The 16,480-nt window shown below is 48.8% G+C and overlaps 1 protein-coding gene across 1 annotated transcript; it reads left to right on the top strand.

The window, feature by feature from the left end:
* Positions 1-1,111: 1,111 nt before the first annotated feature.
* On the top strand, positions 1,112-14,619 carry LOC112556510. Its single transcript, XM_025225587.1, has 6 exons — positions 1,112-2,443; positions 9,629-9,890; positions 11,120-11,205; positions 12,117-12,231; positions 13,983-14,088; positions 14,477-14,619. Exons 1-5 carry the CDS (start codon positions 2,321-2,323, stop codon positions 14,060-14,062), a joined length of 666 nt encoding a protein of 221 aa, XP_025081372.1. The 5' UTR covers positions 1,112-2,320; the 3' UTR covers positions 14,063-14,088; positions 14,477-14,619.
* Positions 14,620-16,480: the final 1,861 nt, after the last annotated feature.

Genomic DNA, 16,480 nt, shown 5'->3' with positions numbered 1-16,480 from the left:
CAGCAGTTGAAGTGAAGGGCTGACTACAGGCGGCTACGAGGCGCACGTGTGCTTCAATGTGCAGGCTACTCTGTCAACATCGTGGTTACATGAACTGAGGACATCACGTGATAGCAGAATGTTTGTTGTTAATGTTGATATTCTACTGGATGCTGACTGCTATTACAATAATTTATTGCCTGCTAGAGAATACAAGAGGAAACGGCTACTTGTGTAACTCAATCTGAATATGAAGTATTGTGTAATATTGAGGGTGGGTACAACCATAGATATAGATAGAGAGAGAGAGCACGTAGCATGTATCACGGTCACGTGATGTCGGTGTTCTGTATGTTCTGTATGTTCTGTATGTGTGGCTTTATTTCGTTTTCACGTGACCTTTGTATGTGTGTGAGATTCAGTGACGTTTTAACACCAGTCAGCCGGTGCACATGCGTGTGTTGTGACGTGTCTTCAGGTAGCAGCACGTACAGCAAGACAGGAGGCGCTCTCTCTCTCTGTCTCTGTCTCACTCTCGCTCACACAGACAGGATTTTCTCACAAGCGGTCATTAATATCACAAGGTTTCGGCGCCCCGTAGCCACAAACTTGTATTTTGACAGCAACATCCGCCAGCAGGCTGTGACACCACAGTATGATGTGGTTGGTGTCCGTCTGACGTCACGCTTGTCCTCCTGTGGTATTCACATCCACTGTCGGCCCGCCAGCAGACTCAACATGTTGTCCACGTCTTGTTTGTGTCTCGAGTGCTCAGCCCCTGCTGCTCGTGAGGTGGGTGGCGCCGCCATTGTTCCCTGGTCCCCAGCCTGGCATGTAGTGAGGCTGTCAGTCTGGCACTGGTGGGTCGGCCATGTTCACTGCTGACATCAGTTGGTGTCTGTCATTGCAGCCAGCGACAACCAGAGTGTGTCTGTGACCGCTCTGTAACCTGCTACGTGGCACGTGACAGGACGTAAGTGAACTGTGAAGGGCACACCAGGGACGTGAGAACCTGTTTTGACTTCCTGGAGCCAACAATGGCGGGTACCCGGGGACTCAAGTACAGGCCAGCCACGGGGACAGAATGTGAAGTGGGGTATTCACAGAATCACAGGGTGAAGTGAGAAAAGTGCACACAGCCTTCACCGCGGTCTCTCCAAAGCTGCTTCACGTGGCACGCACACTGACCGTGACCCCAGCGTGTGTGACCTACACTGTTTTATATCTACTGTGACCTACACTTACAGTTGTTGACAAAGTCACAAGTCTACAAGTATGTATGTACCCTACACACGCACACCCCGAGTGGTGATGTGAGGTCGCCGTGCGCAGAATGTGTGGTGCCGCGCGGCTTACGTGAAGCGCCGAGAGGTCACGTGATCATTTCGACACCTTGCTTCACGTCGACAGCGTGCTTCACGTACCACTGGGCTGTCACATGGTGTTCACATGCCACTGGGCTGTCACAGGGTGTTCACGTGCCACTGAGCTGTCACAGGGTGTTCACAGACTCAGCTTTTTGTCGTAGTACGGCCATAGTCGGCTCGGTGTAAGACACTAACCCTTCCCCACCCGCCCAGAACACCATGGTTGGGTCACAAAAGTTGAGGGGTGGCGGTAATTAACTGTCAACTAAATAATCCCAAATAACTGACAATGATAACAACTTCCACGAGTCGTGTAATAAACTAAAATAATGTGGCGGTGCCTTATGTCAACATCAAGTCCTGCAGTGACCCTGTCTGTCCAGTTGTATCATCACACCCTGAGAGACAGAGACAGCACAGGGTACACAGAAAGGTTCCTCGCACCCACCTTCCCTCTATCTCCCTCTCAATCCTTCTGTCGCTCATTGCAATCTGGCTTTCTGTCTCACGAGCAACACTCGTCACAAACAGGGCGGGTTGTGGCCCCTGGGGCTGGGGCTGGGGGTGAAGGAGGGAGATTTAGTGGCCCATTAAGCCCGTGACGCAGACAGGAGAGAGCGAACCTGGCTCACTTGACTGGTGACACACGCTTGCTCACCTGTACACCTGACCGCTGGCTTATCCTCGCTCTTGCATGCAGTCACGTGACCTGTACCCACTGGCGCCGCCATTTTGTCAGTTACGGAGACGATTTTGTGCACACGACACTAAAGCCCCAGTCTCCTCCCCTCAAGGGATAGCAGACGACACTTTAATTAAGACAACTGCCACCACCAGCAGGTAAAAATGAAGCTGAGGTGGCCGACGACTGTGGTCGTCCTCGTCGTCAACACCTGTGTGGTGTGTGCAGCCGCACAGACGGCCGCCCGTCACATGTTTTCCAGGAGATCGCAGAGAGTTATAATGAGACGGACATGCTGTCCCCTCCCAGCATCAGACACTTCTTCACCAACATTCTGTCTTCCTTCCAGTGTTCCCTCAATCGGACAACACCGTCCGACTCGGTCAACTCCGGTCACAGCTGTGGGGCGGCCTTGGTAAGTGTTTGTGGGAAACAGCCGGACACCGGAACTCTTACTCTGCTCTGTCTTTCTGTCTTTCTGCTCAGCTTAATTAGTGTCTTTCATTCAGTCGTTCTTTCATTCTGTCATTATTTTTTTCTTTCTTCATTTCTTTTTTCTCTTTTTTTCTTTGCCCTTTTATCTTTAACTCGCTCCTTCGTGTTTCCTGCTTCCTTAATACTCGGGTGTTGTGTAATGCTGTGTAGTGTGTAATGCTGTGTAGTGTGTAATGCTATGTTGTGTGTAATGTCTGTGTGTGTTGTGTAATGCTGTGTAATGCTGACGTCACGAGTGTCGTGGTTGTGTTTAGACACAGCTCCTCTGTCATGTATTCCAGTCCTGTGGTTGTCCGAGGTAGCTGCTGTAGCAAGTCGTGTGCGTCGCTCACATTTCAGTTTTCTAGTCCGTGAATTTCTACAATGTAGTCGGTGGTGTCGGTGGTGTGATGTAGTGACACGTGGACTAAGATGTCCAGGATGTTGTAACACACTATGTGAAGACTACACCCGCGGCTAGCCTTTGTAGCTAGACTGTTGAGAAAAGAAGAATTCCTAGTAACCTGCGTTAGTGTCTGTAGAGACAATAGAGACACAGTTCATGTTTTTACTTCTGTCCTGATGTAGACACACACACACCTGTCCTCACCTGTTCATTTCTTGTTCTCCGCGATTTTCGTTCCCGCCAGGCGTCCTCTTCCACTCTTCTCCTTCTTATCCTCTATTCCAGTGATGCCCAACCTTTTTCGGCCTGCAGGCCATATCCATTTCGGACAGCCGTGTCGCGAGCCACTTCACCACAAAAATACAAAAAGGAAAAAAAATAGAGCAGATAACATTTTTTACTAGAAACAAGTTGTAATTACCATTAATTATGTAGTAATTAGTGGGATATTTGAAGTTGTTTTCCCAAAACCAACTTCTGAATGTCCGGCCTCATCGTAGAGACACCAAGTCGGAGCACTGAATCCAAATGTTCGTCCATCGAAAAAAAGATTGAGAGACGCCCCTACGTGGGGATAAATACTTCTTCTTCCTTTTTTTTTCTTTTCGTTTTTTTAAGGTTTTCTTTTATTACTAACATGGCGATTTCCTGCACTGTGGGCAGAAGTTTCGCGGGCCGGATGGCACCGCGTCGCGGGCCGGATATGGCCCGCGGGCCGTAGGTTGTGCATCCCTGCTCTATTTGTTCTTTTTTAATCTTCCTACCCTTCTCTCTCTCTCTCGCCCTCCCTTTATGCAATGCACTACACATGTACGAAGTCATTCGGATGTCACCCTCCTGATAGGGGTCCATGGTCTACAGACTCTACACAAGAAACATATTCGATTCTGTCACCCTCCCTCTGTCTCTCCAGTTTGTCCTCCCCTCCATACACCCATAGAGCAGTAGGTCAGTATTCTTCCTTTTCTTTGTCTGCGTTTGTCTGTCTGCCGAGCTGTTCTCTGTAGTAACCTTCTGATTTACATGCTGGAAGTGGGCGCCGTCTGGTAGCACAGTCTGTAGTGATGGGTAGCTCTGTAGTCACATAGACGTGACACTACTGGTAACAATCTGTAGTGATGAGGTAGTCTGTATAAGATGACACTACAGATAGCACTCTGTATGATAGTAACAATCTGATAGTCCTCTGTACTACCTGTCATTATGTGAGTAAGGCCTGACACAAGGCGAACTGCAGTTTCTGTGACTGGATGCTGTGTATAAACTTTCGCTCTTTCAGTACCTGTCTTTCATTTCCACTGGACCTGTGACCTTTGACACAGGGAGCTTTCATAATGGTTTCTGCACAGGCCGCTCTCTCTCTCCTTCACCCACTCGGTCCTTACACTCCTCTCTCTCTCCTTCACCCACTCGGTCCCTTACACTCCTCTCTCTCTCCTTCACCCACTCGGTCCCTACACTCCTCTCTCTCTCCTTCACCCACTCGGTCCTTACATTCCTCTCTCTCTCCTTCACCTACTCGGTCCTTACATTCCTCTCTCTCTCCTTCACCCACTCGGTCCTTACATTCCTCTCTCTCTCCTTCACCCACTCGGTCCTTACATTCCTCTCTCTCTCCTTCACCCACTCGGTCCCTACACTCCTCTCTCTCTCCTTCTCTATGTACTCTCCTTTACCTACTCGGTCCTTGCATCCCTCCCCTTTATCTCTTTCACCTTCATCCAATTCGTCTCTACATTTCTTTCTCTTTCTCCTTCACCTTACTTGGTGCCTACACTTGTCGGCAGACAGAGAGAGGGAGAGGATGTAAGAAGGGGAATTATCCTGCTGTAACGTATTGTAGTGGAATAACAGCTTTGAGACTTACCCTGGATATATGTAACTCGGACACGTTAACAAGAGACAGAGCTGCGTTCAGTGTGATTAAAGACAAATCTTTCTTCCCATTCAAAAATCCCCCCCCCATGGTCTATCACCCCCACCCCCACCCATCAACGGCAAGATCGTGCCTCGATACAGAGGCTTAGCATGACCCGTGTGTGACCATGACCCCGTGGTGTTTGACCATGACCCCCATTGAGGAATGGGGGCAAACTAGAGCGAGGGGGGGGGGCTAGGAGGGGGGATTCATTCTGCTCGCCTCGTGTGCAGTTGTCGCTGCAGACAAAATGAAGATTAAATGTGACTAAGGTGTCAATGCTTCAGTGATTTCCCAACGTTCAGTGCGTGCGACAGACAAACCACTCGACACTCAGTGTAAGTCAGTGCTCAGTACACCGATGTGTTGTACGTGCATTGTACATATATAGACTCTATATATAAACATATACATAAGTGCTTCTGAGAACTCTTCAGTATCCAGTAAAAGTGTTTTGTAGTGGCACCAAGTATTTGTCAATTTTTGTTTCCTTACTGACATGTTGAAGCTTGCAGACTAAACACAGTAGGTAAGGTAGGGGTGGGGTAGGGTAGGTAGGGTAGGAGTGCCTGTCCACACTACCCCAGCACGACACCGCCCTCGTCACAGCCTCCACAGTCACAACACTTACAAGTCTACATCACTGACCTCTGACCTACAGTGAGAACAGTGTGATCGCCTTCCTCTCACACCTTTACCTTCACCATGACACGTGTGCGGGGACTGATGAGTGTTGAAACAACTGAAGCAATTACAGAGAACATTTACCTGTACAAAGCAGGTTACCTGATTAATTAGTTTGTTGTTCTCAGGTCCTTCTTGGGTTAATTGTGATTGTGGTCCTTGAGGATGTGGCAACAGACATATTATTCTTCCCTTAGTCCCTCCCAATTAATTATTCTTGCCCGAGCTGACCCACCCAGCCTCGCCCCCAGGTGATGTGCCCGCTCCTCCCTGTGTGTCCTGTCCATGAGGAATGTTGATGTTCCTCCCTGTCTACAGCCAATCACCACTGGCGGGACGGTCGTCACAAGCTGCAGGATGTAGTCGGTGTTTGATGGCTTTAAAATTTGCCCCATAGTATGTCCCCCACGGACTGCTACAACATAAAATGAATAAATGAAAGTACAGGCTGTCCCCCATCACCCCAAGAAATGTCAACAAGAAAACAACAAACAGTTGGCACCTAACGCATCTTGAGACATTTAGTGACTGAACATTGTCGCACGTATTTAAAGCCACAGCAAAGAAATAGAGTGCAGGTGAGAGAGTGCAGGTGAGAGAGTGCAGGTGAGAGTGTGTGCAGGTGAGAGTGTGTGCAGGTGAGAGAGTGCAGGTGAGAGTGTGCAGGTGAGAGAGTGCAGGTGAGAGAGTGCAGGTGAGAGTGAGTGCAGGTGAGAGAGTGCAGGTGAGAGAGTGCAGGTGAGGGAGTGTGCAGGTGTACGGGAATACAGCCTCTACACCTGCACTCAGTAACCACTGCCCACACTGGCGCCTCAGTTCTGTCAATCACGGACGTGTACAGGTGGACTGCCGTCTGTCTGCCGAGACCAACGCTTAGCCTCCGCTGTTAGTCTCGGCGAGCTTAACAAAGAATGTGACTAAACCGGAAGCTTTCTTGTATCATGCCTCGTTTTAGCAGTTAACTGGAAAAAATCGTGTGCCAGCCGTCCAGGGATATAAGTTCTGTGTACAATGCACCCAAAGACTCTAGTGTCTGTAGCCTACACGCCAGTCCCTGATGGCTACTAGCGGTGTAGCAAGATAGGACCTCTCCTCAAGAATCGAAACTCCCAGCAAGGTGTTGTAAGGACAGAACCCAGCTCTCAGCGAGAACCAATGGTGTGCATGCTACAAAATTAAATTTAGCATTGGAGATACACGTAAAACTTTTAGTTTCAAATAATTACAGCTTGCAAAGAGATGTGGATAGTGGACTATTTTTCTTTGATATCACTGCGCGAGTGGGCGTTTGATCGTCTGCTAAAGAGTAACTACAAGTCAAATTTAAATAAAAATAACATGAAAAAAACTAAACACATACAACTCACGCTTTAGTTTTGGTTTTGATAAAAAAAAATACCATGAAAATGTCTGCTAATCCATTCAGCATCACTACAAAACACAGCGTCTGCATATCTCGAGGGATTCTTGAGGAGAGGTCCTATCTTGCTACAGGGGCGGGCTAGTAGGGTCGGGCTACTAGGGGTGGGCTAGTCCTACAAGAACTCAACAAAGATGAACATTGCCGCACACCTGTAGATTTTATTCAGAGTTTCACTCTCCACTCTCCACACTTTCCAAACTAAAAGCCCCGTCAACTGTCAAGCTACCCTACTTATTCTATCTCCCGTCGAACATTCCAGAACCATCCACCCCCTTTTCCTACGGTCTCGTCACGACTTTTCTCACACACACACACACGCCCTGTGTGGTTGAGTCCCCCAAGTGGCTCAGGTAACTTCAGGTGTAACGATGTAGCCGCGGGGGGACAGCTGAATGCACAGCCGGCGTTAGGGAGGGATTGGGACCTCGACGAATAAAGTTTCATTTCAATTTTCATTTGCAAGAAGAGAAACATCAACCCGAGCATAAAACAAGATGTCCCCGAGAACAAGTGTCTGCAGTCAAACGGCAGCAACATGTACATAAAGTGACCGTTAACAATTGAAACTGGTTGCCATAGCAAGTAACCTACACACCCACAGTGATGTTTCAAAGAAAGGAGACAACCGGTTAACACACACAGGTAACTTCTACACCATGTACATCAAATTCCAATCATCACGATGACGGTTTACAGATGCAAATAGTTACACGTGGAACCTTGTAGTCATCAAAACAGATCTTGAACAACACAGTTGAGTTACAGTGTAACATCCGGCATTACACGGTCTCCATTAAAACCTCACACCTACACCTAGAGGTGTTGTCACAAGTAGACTTAGAGGTGTCTGTCACAGGTGTCATTAAAAACCTACACCTAGAGGTGTCTGTCACAAGTAAAGCTTGACAGTGGCAAGGATGGAGCGATCACACATCGGCTTCCATTACAGGTGAACTAAGTCACCTCTCCATTACCTCCATTACTTCATGCATGGCCCGCCATACAGACTGCATCACCTGGTGGGGAGGGGGAGCTTTCTGACTAGAAGCCTCAAAGACTTGCCATCTCTTGTCGGACACCATGTCCGACTGATTTTCACTTGCACATCGGTGCATTAAGTTCAGTCTGTCCACCGGTCGGTCTGTCAGAGCGCGTAGAGGTTGCTGCTCTTCACTGTCGTTCTCTGCTAGCTCTAAAGTACCGCGGCTGGATAAACTCTGGTGCCTCTGGCCTCAACTCTAGGCCCACTTCGATGTCTGGAACTTGCATCGGTTCGTCCTCCTCACCATTTCCACAGTCGGGGGTGTGCTGCGTCTGCGCGCTGTCTGGGTTGTTGTTTCTGGTTCTTTCCTGGGCCAAAGGTTGTGTCCAGCCTAGTGCACCCACTGGGAGTAACAGATTGCGATGGAGTGTCCGTTTTGGTCCGGAGCCGTCCTCTCGTTGGACCACATACACCGGTATATTGTTCAATTTGTCCAGCACGACAAAAACTCCTTGCTCCCAGCGGTCATCCACTTTGGATGCAATTCGTGGCCCCATGTTTCTGACCAGGACTCTGTCTCCCACTTCTAAGGTAGCTGCCAAAGCTCCTGCATCATACCTTATCTTGTTCTTAAGAGAACATTTCCATTTGCTCTGTGGCCATTCTGTATGCACTACGGAGGCTCTCTTTCAGGTCCTACACATCCTGCCTGCAACTCTTCCCTTGTCGCTTCCCTATGTCCAGGCCAAATGCCAGGTCGACTGGCAGTCTTGGGTGCCGTCCGTAGAACAGGTAGGAGGGTGAGAATCCCGTGCTGCTGTGTATGCACGAGTTGTAGGCGTGCACCACAGACTTCAGGTGTTTCCGCCAGTCCTTCTGTTCGGTCTCTAAAGTTTGTAACATACCTACAAGCGTTCTGCTCCACCTTTCCACAGGGTTTCCACAAGGGTCATAGGGCGGTCCTGCTCTCACTCTCACTCTCAAATCAAAAAGCCTCCCTCAGCTGTAAAGCCACCCTACTTACACCATCTCCCGTCGAACGTTCCAGAACCATCCACCCCTTTCCCACGGTTTCGTCACGTCCTTTCCCAGCCCCCGTGTTCCAGTGGACACCCTAACCCCCCGTCTGGTCAGGGTCTCCCCAAGGGGCTCAGGCAGCTTCGTAACGTCTGATGTAACAGTAGGCCCAGTAGCCACGGGTGGACAGCTCAAGGCCGGGTATTACGTATGCAGCCGGCGTTAGGGAGGGACAGTCCTGACCCCTACCCTCTACAAAGACCTTACTCAGTACACAAGGGGACAGTCCTGGGAGCTGCTTGACCCTTACCCTCTACAGACATAACTGAGTACACTACTAGAGCTACATGTCAGTCATCTCCATCTTTCAGGGACATTAACGGCTGCTATTTATAGACTGGTGTTAGTGCAAGCTCAGTGGTGTACAATACGACTGCTATTAATAGACTGCTGTTGTTGTACAAGTTGTCAGCTCACTGATGTACACTGACGACTGCTATTTAATAGACTGGTGTTGTTGTACAAGTTGTCAGCTCAGTGGTGTACACTGACGACTGCTATATATAGACTGCTGCTGTTGTACAAGTTGTCAGCTCACTGGTGTACAATACGACTGCTATTAATAGACTGTTGCTGTTGTTGTACAAGTTGTCAGCTCACTGATGTGTGTCTGTAGGAGGTCGACTCTCTTTGCAGTGTCTTGATGTCGACAGCCTCCTGCTGGCTGTGGGAGACAACTCCTCCCTCGGCCTCAAGGGAGAGCAGTTCGTACAAGCTGCGATGGTGCTTCTCTACTTCCTGCCCAAGAAACCCTTCGCCTGTCACGACACCATCCACATCCCAGCGGGCAACAACACTGTGGAAGAAGTGAGAAGAAACTTGTCTGCTATAATCAGCGCCCACATCTCACAGGCCGGGGTACAGTCGCTCCTGGACGACATCCAGCAGTCCTACAGAAGTAAGTCTTGCAGCAGTCCTACAGAAGTAAGTCTTGCAGCAGTCCTACAGAAGTAAGTCTTGCAGCAGTCCTACAGAAGTAAGTCTTGCAGCAGTCCTACAGAAGTAAGTCTTGCAGCAGTCCTACAGAAGTAAGTCTTGCAGCAGTCCTACAGAAGTAAGTCTTGCAGCAGTCCTACAGAAGTAAGTCGTTTAGAGTGCTAGAGATAGATAAGTCGTTACTACATGCTAAAGATAACGCAGGCTTTAGTGTGCTAGAGGTACAGAAATCTTCAATGAGTTAAAGATCATCAAGCAGTACCCGAGTACCCGGCCTGGACACTGGAGACTGGCAGACTGATGCTCGTTCTTGATGCAGCGGGTGGTGGCGCATGGCCGTTGTCGGTGGGTGGAGCGATGTGTGTGGTTCATTGCGGTCACAAGCGAGGCTGTAGCCTGCTAAACACTTCGCCATCCGTCACGAGTCACAACTAACTTCTTAGACAGGTGGCGCTGTACACACGACTGACCAATGACTGGCCTTGACAGGTATCGCACAGGTATCGCTCTGTGTATCGCACAGGTATCGCAGGCACTGAGAAGATGATCAGAGCCTTTGGGGCCGCTATAGTCTTTATAGGGGTGGGGACAGGTAGTGCACGCTCACCCACAGCTCCACCCTCACCAGGAGAAAAGAGAAAATGTCAACCTCTACTAAAGACACAAGTAGGGTGGGAAATGTCAACCTCTACTCAAGACACAGGTAGGGTGTGATGCGATGTCAACCTCTACTAAAGACACAAGTAGGGTGTGATACAATGTCAACCTCTACTCAAGACACAGGTAGGGTGTGATACAATGTCAACCTCTACTAAAGACACAAGGTAGGGTGTGATACAATGTCAACCTCTACTCAAGACACAGGTAGGGTGTGATACAATGTCAACCTCTACTAAAGACACAAGTAGGGTGTGATACAATGTCAACCTCTACTCAAGACACAGGTAGGGTGTGATACAATGTCAACCTCTACTCAAGACACAGGTAGGGTGTGATACAATGTCAACCTCTACTAAAGACACAAGTAGGGTGGGAAATGTCAACCTCTACTCAAGACACAGGTAGGGTGTGATGCGATGTCAACCTCTTGTCGTGATGCTGGTGGTGGGGGAGGGCGGTGGTGGGGTTGCTGGTGTTGTACTGGTGCTGAGGTTGGTGGGTTACAGCAAATCCTTATTCGTCTGTTTGTAGCGCACAAGGACGATGGCGACCATCATGACCATAAGCACGAGCACGACAACCACAGCGACAACAGCACGTCCATTATCAAGGTCAAGGTCAGCACCTGTACTGGCGGCAATGGCCGACTGTGTCACACCTTAGTGTCACACCTTAGTATTCTAACATCTCACAGTCTACAGACTGAGGCACAGCTTGTTTGTGGCTGCTGCGTGACGTAGACACCTCCTTTGCTGATAACAGCGACAACAAACACGACGACGACTGTCATCAGTTGACAACATGACCCGCTGACCCTGATAGTGAGGTTGTAGTGAGTGAATCGTGTGTGACTGGCCTGTGTTAGTGTCTGTAACACGTTGTTTGTATAGTGTAACCACAGTGTGTAGTTCACTATATACTGTAACCACAGTGTATAGTTCACTATATAGTGTAACCACAGTGTGTAGTTCACTATATAGTGTAACCATAGTGTGTAGTTTACTGTATAACTATAGTGTGTAGTTCACTATATAGTGTAACCATAGTGTATAGTTCACTATATAGTGTAACCATAGTGTGTAGTTTACTCTATAGTGTAACCATACTGTAGTTCACTATATAGTGTAACCATAGTGTGTAGTTTACTGTATAGTGTAACCAAAGTGTATAGTTCACTGTATAGTGTAACCATACTGTAGTTCACTGCATAGTGTAACCATAGTGTATAGTTCACTGCATAGTGTAACCATAGTGTATAGTTCACTATATAGTGTAACCATAGTGTGTAGTTTACTGTATAGTGTAACCATAGTGTGTACTTCACTGTATAGTGTAACCATAGTGTGTAGTTTACTGTATAGTGTAACCATAGTGTGTACTTCACTGTATAGTGTAACCATAGTGTGTAGTTTACTGTATAGTGTAACCATAGTGTGTAGTTCACTGTCATAGTGTAACCATAGTGTCATACAATGGCATGTCGTCTGTTGTATGTGTTCTGTACACAGACTACTGTCGTCTGTTGTAGTGCCTGTCCGGGGACTCGGTCGCTCACTACCTGGGAGTGGAGGATGAGGCGGACGTACCCGCAGCCGAGTACCTGGAGAGTGTGTCGGGTGTCATCCTGTACCAGATGTCGCAAGGTAACAACCCTCCCCACCCCGGTGTTGTGAGAGGACTGCCTCTACCCAGTCTGACCACAGATGTGCTAAGCTGTATTCCCCGTCCCACAACCACCCCACAGCCACCCCACCCCAGTGCTGGTTACCTAGTCTGTCTATATGTTATAGATATAATGGTTCTGACTATGGAGCCAACATTGTGTTTTGTTTGTTGTTTTCTGCAACGCTCCATGAGCGTCTCCATAAGACTGAGGTATGGCGTTCTGTCAATCCATTGTATTATTAGTTTACCTGTTCAACATTTACCTGATGTGTTCTGGTCATCGCACTTTCTGTGCTTGCTGCTGCGGACAGACAGGTCTCCGTCCTTTGACGGTAGTGAAGCGACAGGACACGTGACATGGTGATCCCAGGGAGCCATCGTGCAGCAGCCTTGTTGACCTCAACAAAGTGTTTGACAGGGTGTCTGTCTGAACACGTGGCACTCGTGGCTGAAGGGTGCAGTATGTCCCCTCACGAGGACGCTCACAACGTGAAATCATAGACAGGCTGTCAGCAGATATCATGGACATGAGTCACGAGCAGTCACGTGACAGACGAGGGTCGTCTTTAACTTCTGTGCAGGACTTTAGGTCGTTTGCAGATGTGTTCCAGCCTTTTCTTGGGGGGAGACCACTTTGTTAGTTTTTTAATTGCGGATTTATTTTTTGTGGGGGGAGTGGGTGAAAGGGCGAGGGTGAAAGGGCGAGGGGGTGAAAGGGCGAGGGGGTGAAAGGCCGAGGGGGTGAAAGGGCGCTCACCTTCTCTCCTTCTCGCTGGCGTCAGGTACCCGTTTCCGACAGCTGAGTGGACTAAAAGAAGCTCCCTGAGTACCCCGGCATCAAGCAGGTTCGGGTGCCAGTACTCTACTCACGGGGTTGTCTACTCCAGCAGTGTCCTGGCCTCATCCACAGCTCACGGCGCTGACCATCCATGGGCCTCAGTGCTTGCGCCCTCTACAATGTTCTCGCTCGCCTGATGGTAGACCCTGGGGCTCATGGTCCCATCCTCCTCCACCCTAACTGCCGACAGACTGACGTCCCATTACGGGTAGTAGTCCGACGGGAGTAGCTCAGGGTGACACGTGACCTGGTGCCACTGGTCTGTGAGCCCCCTTCGCCCCTCTTCCCTGTCTTTGACCTCACAGTGTCTGTAGGGGTGGCTGGATGGGGTGTGCGTACCCTCAAGCCCTTCAGTAGACAACAGACAATAGTGGCGGTGGTGTCCAGTGTGTTCCGGTGAAATCAGAAACTGTCAGTGTGCTTACTCAACGCTTTCTTCAATTTCCTCCTGTCTTGTCTGTGACCTTCACCCATCTTGTTGACGAGGTCACTTTATTTTGCTACCAACAGTCTTGTCCACACCTCTTGTGGTGTCCACACCTCTTGTGTCCCACACCTCTTGTGGTGTCCCCACCTCTTGTGGTGTCCCCACCTCTTGTGTCCCACACCTCTTGTGGTGTCCCCACCTCTTGTGGTGTCCCCACCTCTTGTGTCCCACACCTCTTGTGGTGTCCCCACCTCTTGTGGTGTCCCCATCTCTTGTGGTGTCCCATCCTCTTGTGATGTCCCCACCTCTTGTGGTGTCCCCACCTCTTGTAGTGTCCCCACCTCTTGTGGTGTCCCCACCTCTTGTGATGTCCCCACCTCTTGTGGTGTCCCCACCTCTTGTGATGTCCCCACCTCTTGTGTCCCACACCACTGGCTGACTCACTCTTGTTGCTCACTGTCCAGGTCACGAGATCCAAGCAACATGTCGTCTGCTGCCCACAAAAGGGTTTTTTCGCAAAGACGTTGATCAAGCAGGTCACTGATGGGGGAGACCACCTGAGCCCCGCAGGTAAGTGGTTCATTGCTCCTCCGGGGAGTGCTCCGAGTCTGTAGTCGCTGTGTGGCGTGTGCACGTAGTTTTCTCCTGCTTTCCTTCTGGAGGTGAGAATGCCGGTGTTTGAAGGCTTAGATCTTAGATGTAAGGATAACTCTGTACTCAGAGTTTGGGAATTATTTCAAAATAACTTAATCCGATCAGAAAAAAGTGTTGCACTGAGCTTGTCCTTCAGCCACTATACTCGCGGCTATAAGGCTACGCACTATGCACTACGCACTACTCACTACGCACTATACACTATACACTATGCACTACTCACTACGCACTATACACTATACACTACGCACTACCCTGATAAACATGAGAACACAATATCTCAGTGGAGTGTCGCTACCCGCAGATCTCAACACCATCATGGACAAGCTCACCATCCTGCCCACCTCATCCTCATCCTCCACCTCCCACGACCACGACCACAGTGAGGAGGCGCATGCGCGGAAAAGGCGGAGTGCGCATGTCCCGGAAATTGTACAGTCACGTGTCAGGAGACAAGCAGAGACCACTGAGACTGTAAGTCGTGAGCTCTCCTGCATTTACATGTGAACATGGGAATGTATGCGTGTGAACAGTAGGTGGAATGTGTGTGTGTGTCGTGTGTGTTGTGTGTGTGGTGTGTGGTGTGTGTGTGTGTGTTGTGTGTGTGTGTGTGTTGTGTGTGTGCTGTGGGTGTGTGTGTGTTGTGTGGTGTGTGTTGTGCGTGTGTGTGTTGAGGGGAAGAGGTCGTATCTCACTCTACCTTCTTGTTTTCATTGGATCCACCGCAGTTCCGCGACCTCAGGTAGAGTCTCACCAGTTGTTTCATGTTTGTTCGGAGGGCACGTCACTTCCTGTACAGACGTCTGCCAATCGTTAAGCTGATAAATATTTTCTGTTCTTTCCTGCCCATGACGGTTATATTTACAGCAGCAATATATAATATTTCATCATCTATCAATCATTCCTTTTTGTAAGTATTATGATCTTTTAATGATTTTTTTCACTGCGGAAGGGAAGGTAGGAATGTTTTCCATTCCTGAACGCCGTGACCGCTTTACATACTCTGATCCTGATCCTCCGAAATAACAAACTGAAGACGGAAGAGCGAGAAATAAGACAGAGAAGACAGAAGAAAGGGAAATAACACACAGAGAAGACAGAAGAAAGAGCAGTCAGCGCCCAAGTGGTTCAGTGTCTACCTGTATATGCTAATTATCGGCCTTACAGTGAGGTGGCTGGCTACCTGCCCTGTGTAGTGTATAGTGTATAGTGTACTGTACCTTTGTTCATCTCCGACATCTGTTAACGTCACTGACATCGACTTGTGTGTCTCTAGAAGACAGATGAGCCCCTGTGTTACCTGTCAGGTTAGACCAGGTAGGTACTGACAGGTGCGCATAACTCATTTGTTCAGCTTCTGTACAAGTTTTACTCTCATTGTCCTAAGTGATAATTATACAGGTAATTGTTATTGTTATTGTTTGCGCTCACACCCAGCATCCGTCATTGAGTAGTGCGCTGTATAAAACAAACGACAGGTAGCCGCCACCTCACGAGGTCGACAGGTTGTAGAAAACAGACTTTCATTTAGAGGACAGATTGAAGGACAGGGTAATGGATGGTCACGGAAGCACTTAAGGTCGCACGACATCTGTGTGATGACAATGACATCAGCAAACTTCCACCTAACATGACAAACGTGGGAGGAAGACGGAGGACCACCAACTATTCCACCCAGGTATGCTTAGTGAGAAGGTGCGAACCCCACACAGACAGCCGTCCAGCCGGCAATCAGGGTTTGCTTATTGTGATGACTGAGTGCGCTGACAACGGCCTCAACGGCTCCTGGGTACCTCGGGTATCAGTAGTGTGGACATGGCAGCACGAGACCCACCGGAGGCCGCACACCTCTACATCCACTGCTCTTTGAGGTGACAGCGCTTTGCACCTTTCCCTGACAACCTACACTGACAACACCTGTCACTGACTGTAACAACTACACTGACAACACAAGTCACTGACTGTAACAACTACACTGATAACACAAGTCACTGACTGTAACAACTATCATACACTGACATCACCTGTCACTAACTGTAACAACTACACTGACAACACAAGTCACTGACTGTAACAACTACACTGATAACACAAGTCACTGACTGTAACAACTACACTGACAACACAAGTCACTGACTGTAACAACTACACTGATAACACAAGTCACTGACTGTAACAACTACACTGACAACACAAGTCACTGACTGTAACAACTACACTGATAACACAAGTCACTGACTGTAACAACTACACTGACAACACGTGTCACTGACTGTAACAACTACACTGATAACACAAGTCACTGACT

This window comes from Pomacea canaliculata, linkage group LG2, assembly GCF_003073045.1.
Source record: "Pomacea canaliculata isolate SZHN2017 linkage group LG2, ASM307304v1, whole genome shotgun sequence".
Lineage (NCBI taxonomy): Eukaryota > Metazoa > Mollusca > Gastropoda > Architaenioglossa > Ampullariidae > Pomacea > Pomacea canaliculata.
This window is presented reverse-complemented; position numbering and strand designations above follow the sequence as displayed.